General features: G+C 40.8%; 1 protein-coding gene across 5 annotated transcripts; it reads left to right on the plus strand.

Moving 5' to 3' along the window:
* The first annotated feature begins 1,258 nt into the window (after positions 1-1,258).
* gmppaa (GDP-mannose pyrophosphorylase Aa) lies at positions 1,259-14,405 on the plus strand. 5 transcript variants are annotated; one of them, XR_009929764.1, is made up of 13 exons: positions 1,259-1,367; positions 1,772-1,869; positions 2,028-2,131; positions 2,217-2,409; positions 2,699-2,758; positions 2,846-2,976; positions 3,144-3,158; positions 4,289-4,438; positions 4,558-4,655; positions 4,768-4,814; positions 6,518-6,610; positions 13,464-13,648; positions 13,801-14,405. XR_009929764.1 is itself a non-coding variant. In XM_062457341.1 (13 exons), the coding sequence occupies exons 1-13, from the start codon at positions 1,328-1,330 to the stop codon at positions 13,899-13,901; spliced, it is 1,299 nt and encodes a 432-aa protein (XP_062313325.1). In that variant the 5' UTR covers positions 1,259-1,327; the 3' UTR covers positions 13,902-14,405. The 5 variants fall into 5 exon arrangements, 3 of the variants coding, with proteins under 3 accessions (XP_062313325.1, XP_062313326.1, XP_062313327.1); XR_009929765.1 differs by having other exon boundaries at positions 4,768-4,811; XM_062457341.1 differs by having other exon boundaries at positions 13,480-13,648.
* Positions 14,406-15,045: the final 640 nt, after the last annotated feature.

Here is a 15,045-nt window from a genome sequence, read left to right on the forward strand (position 1 = left end):
TAAATCATTGTCCCGTCTCCCCATAACTGTACTCCTCCCTGTGAAAAAGGTGAGCAACATTGTGTTAACGACATGCCAGTTAGCATCATTCCAGGGAGTCTGTGGATTTCTCTGTCTCTCTTGCTCTTTTTACCATAACAAAAATGAAAAAGAAATATTTATTAATGACAGAAATTCAAACAAATTCTTTTCTCACATAACGATCATTATGAAAAAATGAACTACTGTCTGTACTGGATGATGGACAGTTGGAAACAGTGAGTAGTTTACTTCAGCCTGCATGTAAGTTACAGACATTTAAAATAATACAGTATGATACGTTCATTTAGATTGAATTATGGTTGTTAAATGACATCTATAGATACAGATACAGATTATTCCCATCATGAAGGGCAATTCATTTGAGAAGCTTGCACACACACACACACACCAAAAAACTATTAGATCTAATGTATGTAATCAAGTGGTGGTGATACCGAACTGTACGTAATTTGGGTCAATGTTCTGTAGTGTCAGTGTCATTTATTGGTATATGGCATATTTTTATATATACTGTATATATGCATATATCACATGCATTGTGTAGATCCTACAGAGCCAGGGCCCTCAGGTAGAGCTAGAAGGAGGAAGAAGTGTGGAAGCACAGGAAGAAGGGAAAGAAAGTTACAGTGATGATGAGGGTGAGAGATGCATGGTGGAAGAAGACAGAAGTCATAAAAAGGATGTTGACCCAGGTTTGTGGCCAGCAGGTTTGACTGACAGGGACAGGGAGGCTTTTGTGAGGGCACTGGCCTGCAGAGATGATGATGATGTACGTACACATACAGACTTGCATTTACAAATCACCAGCAGTAAATATTGTGCTAGTACTAGTATTGAACTACAAGAAGCAAGACAGTTGCAAGCCTTTAATTAGAGTTATGTAAAGCTTTTGATGGGACAGTTAGGTCCTAGATTTGTGGTGACAACAGCTGCGCAGAGGGGGCCCAATTAGATTGTTTTGTCATGGGGCCCAAAATTCCAGGCAGTGCCCCTGGGTGCATGTAATTACTTCTGTTATGCACTTAATGTTTAGACGTTTGTGCTGGTAAGACAATTTAACAGAAAACCAATATAGTACATTTTTATCAACAAAACATAAAATATTTATAACATCTCAAGTCGGACAAATAGTCTGCCGACTGTCGGCCCCGCCGGCGCTGCATGAAGTCGAATACACCTATTGTCAACTTGTACGTCATATCCAGAGAGCCCGGAAGACGGAAAAGAGTGCGATGTTTTGTGCGATCAGCTGTCAAATGCGATCAAGTTGACCAACATTGTCAGAATGTTAAAAACTGTGATCCTAATCGGAGGCCCCCAGAAAGGTGAGAATACGATAAGATAAACAATACGCATGACGACGAGTTGTCAGCCAACGTGCTATGATGAGCTAGTTCTGTGTTTCTGTAAACGGTACTAGAGCTACACGGACACAGTTGAACTAGCTACTAGTTGTAATGAATGACGTGGCATGCAACACACCCGTACACCTAGCTGTACAGCTCGAATTCTATTTTCAAGAAAAGCAGAACAACGTGCAAGCTTAAATATAAGTATTTAGCTGCAAGTTATCCAAATACACGTTGTCTCAACGTGCAGTAACTAACGCATAACCGCGTAACAGCACTTATGAAATGACTTGGCACGTATGAAATGGCCTATCTCTCGAAACATCTTGCATGATGTCTTATCTTGTAACAAGTATTTAATACACCACTGTCTTGTGCAGGTACACGTTTTCGTCCACTGTCTTTTGAGGTACCCAAACCACTTTTTCCAGTTGCTGGTGTGCCTATGCTACAACATCACATTGAAGCATGTGCACAGGTGGGTACCAGGTACTCAGGAGAAACTATTGTTTTCTTAAACTTTTCAGAATAATAACTGACTGGGTAGAGTTGGTTATCCATTTTCCTACCGTTTTGTGACAAATAAATAATTAATGCATTATCCAAAGAACAGGACATGTTTCATTAATTTTCTAGGTCTCCAATATGAAGGAAATTTTGCTCATTGGCTTTTACCAGCCCAATGAAGAACTTACCAGATTCCTGACTTATGCACAGCAGGAATTCAAAATCTCAATCAGGTAACTGACTACACAAAATACACAGGAGTATAATAAGATCAGTAGAAAGTACAGTAGCAGTATTGATTGCATTGGATCTGTGCAGGTATTTGCAGGAGTATGCAGCCTTGGGCACAGGGGGAGGCATATATCACTTTAGAGACCAGATCCTGTCTGGAGGTCCTGAGGCCTTCTTTATAATGAACGCAGATGTCTGCGCAGAGTTCCCCCTGCCAGAAATGCTCAGCTTCCAAAAGGAACATGGAGACCCCAGCAGCTTTGTCATCTTGGCAACAACTGTAAGGCCCCGTCCTTTGAAATATAGAGCAGTGAAACGATTGATGGTGTTACAATACATGGTCATTACAATACAGTTTTAATGTTTCAATTTTAATGTTTCATTAACTGGTTTATTTTTAATGTGAAAATTGGTAATGTGAATGACAACAGTTGAGAAATATCCTACATTATTGTAAAAATAATGTAAATTGACAACCAGGTCCCCTCAGACCTGCGATGGAGGAATGAATGATGAACTGTATCTGAAATGTACTTTATTATATTTGAATTGTATTATTTACATTGTAGGCAAACAGAAAGCAGTCTATGAACTATGGCTGCATAGTAGAAAATCAGGAAACTAATGAGGTAATGTTGAACTCTTTTAGTTATTCTGTCACCTCACTGCCACCTTGCCCAGCTGAATACCCAGTTTATGTCAACCTCTCCATTCAGGTTTTGCATTACGTGGAGAAGCCTAGCACCTTTGTGAGTGACATCATCAACTGTGGAATCTACTTGTTTACTCCAGACATCTTCCAGCACATTGGAGCGGTGTTCCAGAAGAACCAGCAGGACCTGCTGTTGTGAGTGGGAAGGTTTCCCCTACGATCTGGGCCTGGGATTGCATGGCAATACAATCATTTTCCCCCTTTCTTTTTTGTTCTCTTCATTTGTATTTCTTTCCCCCTTTTCTCAACTTCCTGTCATCATTTCTGTTTCCTGCTCTCCCCCCTTCCTCTCCCATCACCAGATATCCATACGAGGGGTAAGTTAATACTATAAAGAGGAGAGTATGGTTGTAGAGTAGTCTTGTCCTGGTTAGCCTCCACAACGAGTGTCTTTCTAAGGGGGGGTCAACCTTGACAGGGTTGGTTGTGATGTAGAGTTGATGATGTTGATTTGTCACAAACATTTAAGTGTTGTTAGTGTTTTATGGGTGTGTTATTGTGTTGCAGACTTGCTGTTTCATAATGACTGAAGCCCCAATGAATTTGTATTGTTGGATTATAGGAAGGAGGGTAATGTTATACAATTTGTAAATCACAAAAGTTTACGTGCATTCGGACTAGACATTAGGAGTTCCATATTCCAGGGTCTCTCTAGTCTTTGCCTCCAACCACACTGTCTTGGTTGCCTCTTCCATCTAACTTGTACTGTGAGTGTAACAGACGTGGTCTTGCAAGCTCCGTCAGAGGTATCGGGCAAATCGTCCCGCACTGGGTTCGAACTTACCACCTCTGGCTTCCCAAGCGCCACCACTACCAACTACGCCAACGAAAAGCTAGCAATTCGTTGATGCGGGTGGCCTGTTACATACCTGAGGAGTGAGTTTCACCGATACACACCGGCTACATTCACCCCTCAAACTCACTCCGGCCTATTAGCTGATGCTAACCTAGCGATCCGGGTCACGGCACCAGTGTAACAGACGTGGTCTTGCAAGCTCCGTCAGAGGTATCGGGCAAATCGTCCCGCACTGGGTTCGAACTTACCACCTCTGGCTTCCCAAGCGCCACCACTACCAACTACGCCAACGAAAAGCTAGCAATTCGTTGATGCGGGTGGCCGGTTACATACCTGAGGAGTGAGTTTCACCGATACACACCGGCTACATGAGCACATATCTTTTTAATGAGGTGCTTGTTCATTTTTTAACACTCCTCTCCATCTTGGACCACTCACAAACCCATCCCTTGGGAAGTACTTTACTAAAGGAGTAGTAAAGATCGTAGCTCTGCCAGCTTTTCTTCTAATCCAGCCACCAGTACATGACATTTCAGAGACAATTATCTTGAGTATGTTTAGCAGCAGTGCTAGTGCTGGGCTGGAGTATAATCCTGCATCCTACTAGTGGCTCTGGTCAGCGTGGGTGATGTTTAGGTGTGTATCTTTCAGAGACGAGCAGACCAATAGCACCAACGGCAATGGCTGGCACCGTGCTGAGGTGATCCGCTTGGAGCAGGACATCTTCACGGCCCTGGCCGGCCAGGGCAAACTCTACGTCTACAAAACCCCCAGCTTCTGGAGCCAGATCAAGTCTGCAGGGTAAGCAGACAGTTATCTACTATTAATTTGTTGTTGTCATGTTGGAAACAGAAAAACAACAAAATGTGAACATGAAAGTTGTCTTTGTCAACTGTATTCATATATATTGTTTCCCACAGATCTGCAATTTATGCCAGTCGCTTGTACCTCAACCAGTACCACACGACCCATCCTGAGAGACTGGCTTCCAACGAGAAGGGAGGACCCAGAATAAGTGGTACGCATGTTTGGTAGGATAGGATAAAATTTGTTAGGATTGCGGTTTGATGATTTTACCTTTGTTTTTTGTAAATCAATTCACACATCTGATTTTTGTGTTTGTGTCCCAGGAAATGTTTACATCCATCCAACAGCCAATATTGACCCAACTGCAGTGGTAAGACATCTCCATTCTATTTCACCACACACCATCTCCGTCTGAAAGTTACAAAGTTAAAGAAAACATAAATATAAACACAACCCTGATATCAGACCCTCACTGGTATGGAGCTAGAAAACTGACAAAAGTATCTGAATTTGAATATGAAAGATCTGAAATATTTGTATGTCGAATTTCATAAAACTGATATATTTTGCTGTTGAATATATCATATCTGAATTATTTGTATGCCGAATTCAATAAAACTGAATTCTTTTGATCCAGAAAATAGAAAATTCTGAAATTCAGATTGCGGGAATTCATATTATTGAAATTCAGATTGCTGAAATTCAGACTGCGAAAATTCAGATTTTGTCTGAACTAGGCCAAAGGTGAAACAGCTTGCTTTCACAGGGAAAAGTAGACGATTTCAGAACGACCAAACTTTACCTTAGAACAAAAAGTTGCTCGTTGGAGGAAGACCCAAATAGCACGGCCCGATGTATAGAAGATACGTCGTAAGATGTAGTATGAAGATCGTTTGCTAATTGGCAAGACGTCGGCATTTGATCGAAACTGACTTCCAGACGATGTGTGGACGATGAATCAAAGCTGCACCACCCGACCGCACTACAGATCCTGTTAACTACTACATTTATTTATTTAGTTCGGATCTCTCAGACAGAAAATATTTTACTATCCATAACCGATGTGAAATTTCACTTAGCAAATGAACATGTAGCCTATAGGCTGAACATTGACGTTGATAGGAATATAAGGAGACAATGAAAAACAATATGCTTGCCCACCCAAAATGGGCTATTAGTATTAGCAGTACATTTAGTCATTTAGCAGACGCTCTTATCCTGAGTGACTTACAGTAAGTACAGGGACATTCCCCCCGATGCAAGTAGGGTGAAGTGTCTTTCCCAAGGACACAACATCATTTGGTTGGCATAGCTGGGAATCGAACTAGCAACCTTCTGATTACTAGCCCGATTCCCTAACCACTCAGCCATCTTACTCCCAGTAGCTAGCTACTTGATCCAACCTGGATGTTTTGTGTGGGTATTATAATTAAGAGACACGATTCAAGTTAATGATTTTATATCAGGCTGGATGTTGATGCCGTCAAGCTCTTAAAAGAACTCCAACATAGAAAAGAGAGAACAACGGAACAGAGAAACATAAATATATACAGCTTTGCCAGTTCCGCGTCTTCCATTGGTCTCCGCCGCCCTTCGACTTTGTCTCGACTCCCTTGGTTACAGTAACTGACGATTTTGGCAGAGGAGAAGACACAGGTTTTACAAGTTTCATAAGCACTTACCTCATTGGGCTCCATCCTCTTCCTCCAACGAGCAACTCTTAGTTTTTGTTCTGAGTTAAAGTTCGGTCGTTCTGAAATCGTCTACTTTTCCCTGTGAAAGCAAGCTGTTTCACCATTGGCCTAGTTCAGACAAAATCTGAATTTCCGCAGCCTGAATTTCAGCAATCTGAATTTCAATAATCTGAATTCCCGCAATCTGAATTTCAGAAATGTGTATTTCTGGATCAAAATAATTCAGTTTCATTAAATTCGGCATACAAATAATTCAGATATATTCAAATTCAGATACTTTTGTCAGCTTTATAGCTCCGTACACTGGGGGACACACAGTGACTTGAATGGTTTGTTTGATGTTCACTCATGTAGTTTACTATTTCTATTTTCCCTCCAGTTGGGTCCCAATGTCTCCATAGGCACAGGGGTGACCATCGGAGCAGGGGTTCGAGTCAGGGAGTCAATCATCCTTCATGGGGCTACTCTGCAGGTAAAGGAAGATCCCTCCCAGACTCATAGTTGTGGTTTTATCAGACCACCAAGCCTTGTACCACACCGGATTTAAAATAGGATCCACTCCTCTCCTAGTCTGTCATCTTGTCAAGAAAGTGTTATTGGTGGCCAAGCAGCGAAGCTGCGGAGCCACTTAAGTGTTTCTACCTTTTCTTATTGGGTGTGCTTTGCCTTCGGCAAGGGCACAACCTTTGTTCTCTCACATATATTATTATTATTTCTTTTTGCCCCCCTAAGCCTCAGTCAATATTTGGACTACATAAACAACCTAGGTGTCAAAAGTTTTGTCTTGGTAGCGATTGAGTTGCTTGTATTTTTATTTACGTTCCGTTGCACGGTTTAAGTAGAAATTAAGTTTTTGTGGCGAAAAGTGAATCTAACGGTGGCTAACTTGCTAGCCACAGTCACTGACGCTACTAACGTCACTAACGTCATGAAAACTCGTGACTATCTCTAGCAGAACATTTTGACACGTAGATTGTTTGGTATGCCTAAAATAATACTACTTACACTTTGCTGGCGAGCGCAAAGTTTGAATGGAAATCAGAACGGCGTAAAACAAAAAAGAAAATGGAATGATTTCTTCACCGACCTGTGTTTTCAACGGCCCCTTCAACTACAAATAAGAAACAGACATGTAAAATACAAAGAAAATATGATGACACCTTCCTTCAGTATGGATTTACTAGCATAACAGAAAACAACGAGGAGAAGCCTAAATGTCTGTTGTGTGGTAATGTCTTGTCGACAGAGAGCATGAAACCCAACAAGCTCAAAAGACATTTTGAGACAACACATAAATAATATGTGGGCAAACCTACATCTTTCTTTGAAAAGAAACATGCCAAACTGAATAAGCAGCGAGTCTATTTCATAAAGGCAATGACTGTCAATGAGCGAGCCTTAAAAGCATCTTTTGAGGTGAGCTATCTTGTTGCAAAGGCTATGAAGCCGCATACCATTGTAGAAACTTTAGTTTTGCCAGCAGCTATGGAAATGGTAAAAATGATGTGTGGGGAGGGAGAAGCACAAAAACTGAAGGCAATACCAGTGTCTGATAATACAATAAAAAGAAGAATCGATGCGATCCAGGGCTCGACAATAACGATAATAATTATGATAATGATAATAACTGTAATTCTCTAATCTCAATACATTTTTTAACAACTGGCGCGAGACAATAAAGTGAAGATGGCAGCAAAGTAGAGCTACGAGCTCAAACGGAAGAAACTTTTTTATGGAACGAAGATGCACTGTTTCGTCTGTCGTATGTTCCCGTCTAAAGCAGACAAAAGTGGATATTTTTACAGAGGCACCGACAATTTTGGAAAACAATACCTGACCAGCCATGCTAGCAGACAGCACCTGGTTTGCGTGACAGCTAAGCGGATGGTTGACAATCCATCTTCGAGGCCGTTAACTATGCTGGTCAGGAATTTAAATGTAGATGCCCATCGTGTTATTGCACAACTTATAACAACGTCATATCACGTAATTAAGACTGACTAGCCGTTCGTCTCGTTCCCCCAGGCTATTGAACTGCAGCAGAAGAATGGTGTCGACTTGGGTACTTAGTATCATACTGATTAAATGCTATGGAAGCTTTTATATATTAGCATTGAGGGACCAGAGGTTTCAGTTTCAGCCAGCCAGAGTTGTGCAGAGATGGCTGTCAGCAGGGAAGAGAGCACGTCATGTTTGAGGTTAAAAGTCAATTGTTTTGCTGACTATTACCTTTTAATTTTTTATCACTAGAAATGTGATTTCATTTTTGTTCTTTTTATATCCCGGATGTGTTTAATAAATGGTTAAACATGTTAACAGAATAACACAATTTATAAGTCTTTGGTTTTGTTGTAACAATGATAAATTACAACTTTTGGAGGGGGGGCCAGTAAAAACTGTCTTGGGGCCAGTAAGTTTCAAACCCAAAAAATGTTTATGTTGAGCCCTGCGATCGCTAACGATCAAGAGAGCATGCTAACGGAACGGTTGCGAAATTCCCCCGCCTATGCTCTACAAATGGATTTTAGCACAGAAGGGAAAAATGCCCATGTTTTGACATTTGTTCATTACATGCAGCATAATGCTATTCACGAGGATATTTTGTACTGTCTCCCTCTTCCTGAGAATGAGACTGCCAAGGCCATGTATGATGTCCTCCACAGCTATATGGAGAAAAACAACATTCCATGCGAGTGTATGGTAGGATTTTGCACAGACGGGGCTCCGTCTATGGCGGGATGGCGAGCAGGCTTACGGACGTTAATCGTGGAACTGGCCCCCTCTGCAGTATGGAATCAAGGCATGATTCATCGTGAGCAACTGGCATCTAAGGAACTGAGTGTGCCCATCGCAAACATATTGCAGCAGGTTGTAACCATGGTTAACTACATCAAGCCACATCCACTGCGTGCACGTCTGTTTGCTAAATTATGCGGTGATATGGGATCTGAACACGACAATTTGCTCTTTCACACAGAAGCACGGTGGTTATCCAGAGGTAGGGTGCTGCAGCGATTTTTCAAGCTGAGAAATGAACTTTTAGCGTTTTCCATGGATGTGAAAAATACAGATTTTGTCAACTTTTTGTGTGACCAGCAGAAAATGTGCCTCCTCGCATATGTTTACGTTTACATTTTTAGTCATTTAGCAGACGCTCTTATCCAGAGCGACTTACAGTAAGTACAGGGACATTCCCCCTGAGGCAAGCAGGGTGAAGTACCTTGCCCAAGGACACAACGTCATTTGGCACAGCCAGGAATCGAACTGGCAACCTTATGATTACTGGCCCGATTCCCTCACCGCTCAGCCACCTGACTCCATATGTAACGGATATCTTTGGAAAACTTAATGAACTTAACGTAAGCATGCAGGGGAAAAACAAGAGTATCCTGCAGATGAGTGACCGTATTGATGGATTCAGGGGGAAACTTTCATTCTGGAGAGAAAACCTTTCAAAAGCAAACTTTACCCCTTTTCAGCTGAATAAGTTTCTGACAGACAACAACATCGATGACCAGTGCTCCACAAAGGTAATGTGTGACCACCTGAAACGCCTAGAAGAACACTTTGCCACCTACTTTCCAGACTTGGATATGTCAAAGTTTGACTGGGTGAGGGACCCATTCCACTGTGATGCAAGCTCAGTGGATCTGCCTGTCATCGCTGTTGAACAGCTGATTGAACTATCATGTGATAGAACGCAACAGGGCCTGCATTCGCGAGTGGCGGTGGAAGAATTCTGGTTTGGAGCAAGGGAAGAGTACCCAAATATCTCACAGTGTGCTTTAAAGATTTTGGTACCTTTCGGAAGCACATATTTGTGTGAAGCTGGATTTAGTGCTCTTGTGTGCATGAAATCAAAATACCGTTCGCGGCTGGATGTAACTGCAGAGATGAGATGCGCTCTGTCAACTACATCACCTGACTTTGAAAGGCTGCAGCGAGATGCGCAAGCTCAACCGTCCCATTAAGTGTGGACATAATAAAGACATAATACAATTAAATAATAGAAAAGTATTTCTGCAGTAAGGTAGTGTCTGTTTATGAACTAAGTTAAACTGAATGGGATCCAAAATTAAAAATTCACTTTGATCACCAATGTGTCTGTGTCCTGGCTACACAATAATCATAAAATAACTTAAATGCGTTTCATTCGTTTTTTAATTTTACAATTAACATTTACTTAAATATATCATTACAAGTTATATTACATGATCAAAAACACTTCTGTAATAGATTCTGTTCTGAATGTTTGGGGTCACTTGAGTTTTGTGACATCAAATTGGGGTCACAAGCCAAAAAAGGTTGGGAACAGCTGTTTAGGAAGTCAAACGGCGACAGAACATGTTCGGTACTCCCCTTACTTAAATCAAAAGTCTTTCAATATGTGAAACTATCTGACTACTAACCTGAACTTCATTGCCACAGCCTACACTTTGTCAATCTGTCATGAAAATAATTCATTTCAGCCTAAACCGTACAACGGCATGTTAAATCGAATTCAATCAACCGCTACCAAGACGAACCCAGCAGTAGGCTAGTACTGTACTGTAGTAGTACAATTTACCGGGGCAGCTTCTCAACACGGCTATATCGCATTTTGCCTTGTTACTGACAATGATCGCTACCAGTGAGCTTTTTATGAATGAGCGATTTTCCACTAAATAAATGTCAAGCTTATTTACGTTTTTGGGGGCATATTTTCAGTTAGCAGATGGTACTGTTTGAATCGCGATTCCATCTTCTACTGCCGGTAACGTCGTAGAATAATCTTCAAAGGGGGTTCTTTATTAATGAATGAATGCAATATGAGTAGGCTAAATGCCTGAAAATATCACGAGAAGGGAAAAACTTAAAAGGACGTTTAAGTCATAGAGATTAGGTCAATTTTAACACCGGTCTGGCAAATGTATTCGTTTTGATTCAACTATGAGGCTGCCTCTTGCAGGGGAAATGAGAAGACATCTATTTCGTTCTACACTTCACTCGTATTTTGAGTTGTAAATGAGCAGCAAAAAAAATATGCTTTTAACCCTTGTGTTATCTTCGGGTCATTCTGACATTGTGACCCACCGTCGTATTGCAACAACTTTACCGCATACAAAAACAAAGTGAAGCATTTTCTTTTAACCGTTGGGCTGTCTCAGACCCCCCACATTGCAAAGGTTAAAATAAAATTATTTTTATTTGTTTTTGTATTGGGTAAACACAACGATGGTTCGTTATGAACCTTTGGGTCATGTGACCCGAAGGCAGCACAAGGGTTAAATCTATGTAATCTTTATAAATAATAAGTAGGCCCAATGCATTTTATATAAAATATACAGAAATATCAGTTGTAAAAATGTCATTAAAAAACGGACCCCTGTGCAACCGACGCAAGCAAGCACACCCTACAATTTCCCCAGAAATTGTACCCTCTAGTTTCAGCTGTTAAAACTATAATATACTTGTAACGACTAGCTAGCCTACTTCTTCTGTTTAACAGTTCAGCTTTCAGCTTCTCCCGCATTGTAGGCTATTTAAGCTTTTAGCTTTGTTTAGCCAAGTTAGCCAAGTTTCATGTCTCCCATTAGACCACTCTAGTGCCACCAACGGGTCAAAGTTGGACTTGTGTTTACACACGCAACTTTTGAACCGTATGACCGATTTTCTAAAATGAGGTACCGTTGGATTACCTGGATCAAGACGAGTTCAACACACCCTATGACGTCAATTTCCGGTTATATAGATTTTCCGCCATTTTGAATTTTAAGGAAAAACGTTTTTTCGCTTCTCCTCCTTCAATTCTTGTCAAATCTTCCCCAGAATTGGCACACATCATCGTCACAGCAACCCTCACTAAGAATTTCCGAATTGATGCGGCCGCCATTTTGAATTACTGAAACTACCGTTTTTTCTTTACTCCTCCTACAAATGTTTTCCAATCTTCACCAAATTTGGCAGAGATCATCTTCAGACCAAGCCTCACAAAAGCCATCATATGTTTTTGGGATTTTCAAAACCGTTTGCCCGGTACGGCCAATCAAAATGTGCCGTTAAGACAGCAAACAGGAAGTTGGGTCGTATCTCAGCAAATCTTTGATGGATTCACACCAAACTTGTTGCGTGTACTCGTAACCCTCTTCTGAGGATGTCTAACATGTTTTATGGGTCATTTGACTCCTTGGCCACCTCATTGCTGCTTGCAGCTATATTTATTATTATTGGTGGCCAAGCCGCGAAGCGGCAAAGCCACTTAAGTGTTTCTACCTTTTATTATTATTATTATTAACTCTCCCATTGGAGTCTATGGCAGCCCCTAGAACTGTATGGTAAAAAGTTGTGAAATTTGGCACACTCATTAAGCACAGTCCCCTCTTTATTTTCACTAAGTTTCATGTCTCCCATTCGAGCACTCTAGCGCCACCAACGGGTCAAAGTTGGACTTGTGTTTACACACGTAACTTTTGAACCGTATGACCGATTTTCAAAAATGAGGTACCGTTGGATTCCCTGGGTCAAGACGAGTTCAACACACCCTATGACGTCAATTTCCGGTTATATAGATTGTCCGCCATTTTGAATTTTAAGAAATAAAATATTTGCTTCTCCTCCTTCAATTTTTGCCCAATCTACCCCAGAATTGGCACAAATCATCGTCACAGCAACCCTCACTAAAAATTTCAAAAGGATTTTTGATTTTCAAAACCGTTTGTCCGGTACAGCCAATCAAAATCGGCAACCAAACAGGAAGTTGGGTCATATCTCAGCAAATCTTTGAGAAGTCAACACCAAACTTGGTATCTCGACTCGGAACCCTCTTCTGAGGATGTCCAAACAATTTGCTGTCATGTGATCACTGAGGGTGGCCGCAGGAAGCAAAAATGTGTTTTGGCCAATAACTGTTGATTTATTTGCCTTTATTAAGTGATTCCTTTCTCTCATGATATCTTGGGTGACATATGATCAATTGTGATAACAGCCGAATTGATGCGGCCGCCATTTTGAATTACTGAAAACATTTCTATACTCCTCCTACAAATGTTGTCCAATCTTCACCAAATTTGGCAGAGATTATCTTCAGACCAAGCCTCACAAATGTTTTTTTTGATTTACAAAACCGTTTGCCCGGTACAGCCAATCAAAATGTGCCGTTAAGCCAGCAAACAGGAAGTTGGGTCGTATCTCAGCAAATCTTTGATGGATTCACACCAAAATGCTGCATGCGCTCGGATCCTGTTCTGAGGATGTCTAAAATGCTTTCTGGGTCATTTGACTGCTTGGCCACCTCATTGCTGCTTGCAGCTATATTGTTTTTATTATTTTAGTTTCTAAGTTTCTAGTTTTTTCTTTTTAAAGGATCACAGTTGTGTTCTGAACTGCATTGTGGGATGGGACAGCACCATCGGCAAATGGGCACGTGTTGAAGGAACCCCCAGCGACCCGAACCCTAACGACCCCCATGCCAAGATCGACAGCGAGACGCTATTCAGGGATGGCAAACTCACCCCATCAATTACTATTCTAGGTTTGTTAACCATGTCTCTTAATGTCCTAGATTGAGAATTATGAAATAATTTCAGTTGACTTTTCTTTGGTTTGTACAGAAACTTTTCCAAGACACAAATTACATTCCAGAAGTCTGTCCATCTCAATGTCGTCCCTGTATGTTGTTTCTAGGTTGTAATGTGACTATACCGTCGGAGGTGATAATACTGAACTCCATCGTCCTCCCGCACAAAGACCTCAACCGGAGCTTTAAAAACCAGATTATACTCTAGTTCAGCTTCTGTCAGCGGTTTGAGCGTCATATATATGAAGGATGGACAACGTGGCCACTGCCTTTTGAGTTACTGTATATAAGATGTCAAAGAGGATGGATATGAGATGTGGATGTAGTTATTTTGTAAGAGATTTCATATATTGTTTGTGCTGACTTGTCATCTACACAGCTTCTGGATAACAGTGTTGCATTTAATCATGTGTGTTGGTTTATTTTGAAATGCCAGTATAACTATTTTCTATTTGATTCACTGATTTGTTGAATTACTGCAAATGCCTGTGTATATTTTGTGTATTGAATTATTGGCCTTGTAAGTGAAATGGTCAAAATAAATTTCTAGGAACACTTTAGTCCATGGTAGCACAATTATTTGGAGAAAGAATTGCCATCAATGTGAGACTTGATTTCACGTAAAATAAATAATTGGCAACAAACTGTTCTTAATTGTGGGTGTAATTCTTTTGCCTTTTACAGTGATTAAAAATGAACTTTAAATGGTAAATGTGTACTCCAGTTTTTAAACCTGTGACTTTCTTATTTCCTGTTTGTTTAGTAGAAATCAACCTGCAGGGGGTTTGGGGACAGACCATTGTGTGATTTAGCATTGTGGCGCTGGAGCCATTGGTCAACAAGTGCTTACTCATTCAAGCACTCATGGTTCAGCATGTTTTGAAATATGTTAGTCATTTTGAAAAAAAGCATTTGTCACGTATTAGTAAGTATATTTCAGCATAAAACACAGTGCTTCTCAACATTACCTAACCTGCCTTTAATTCAGATATGAAGGAAAAAAAACAGGTGGAGACGAATGCCCAAAGCATGTTTTATCCTTTGGGAGAAATTGGGATTTCTTGTGTGCTTACATTATTCACTAATCAATAGAACTAGTCATTGGATACTAGTTAGTACGTTCGCTATTTAAGCTTGCTATTAATAAGAGCATATTGTGTCTATGTCAGGGTTAATAGGTGTTTGGGGTCAGGAGAAAGTACTGGCTAAACGTTCCTTGTCATGACTACAAGGAGAGCTCCAACTATGAACTCTCTAGTCTGAGAGTTGTCATGTGTTGGGAGCTGTGAATCTCTTCCTCTGAGACTGTTGTAACATCATTACTGCCTGACTGTCACAATCTATGTTTACAT

The sequence above is a fragment of the Osmerus eperlanus genome, chromosome 3 (genome assembly GCF_963692335.1).
Source record: "Osmerus eperlanus chromosome 3, fOsmEpe2.1, whole genome shotgun sequence".
NCBI classification, from domain to species: domain Eukaryota; kingdom Metazoa; phylum Chordata; class Actinopteri; order Osmeriformes; family Osmeridae; genus Osmerus; species Osmerus eperlanus.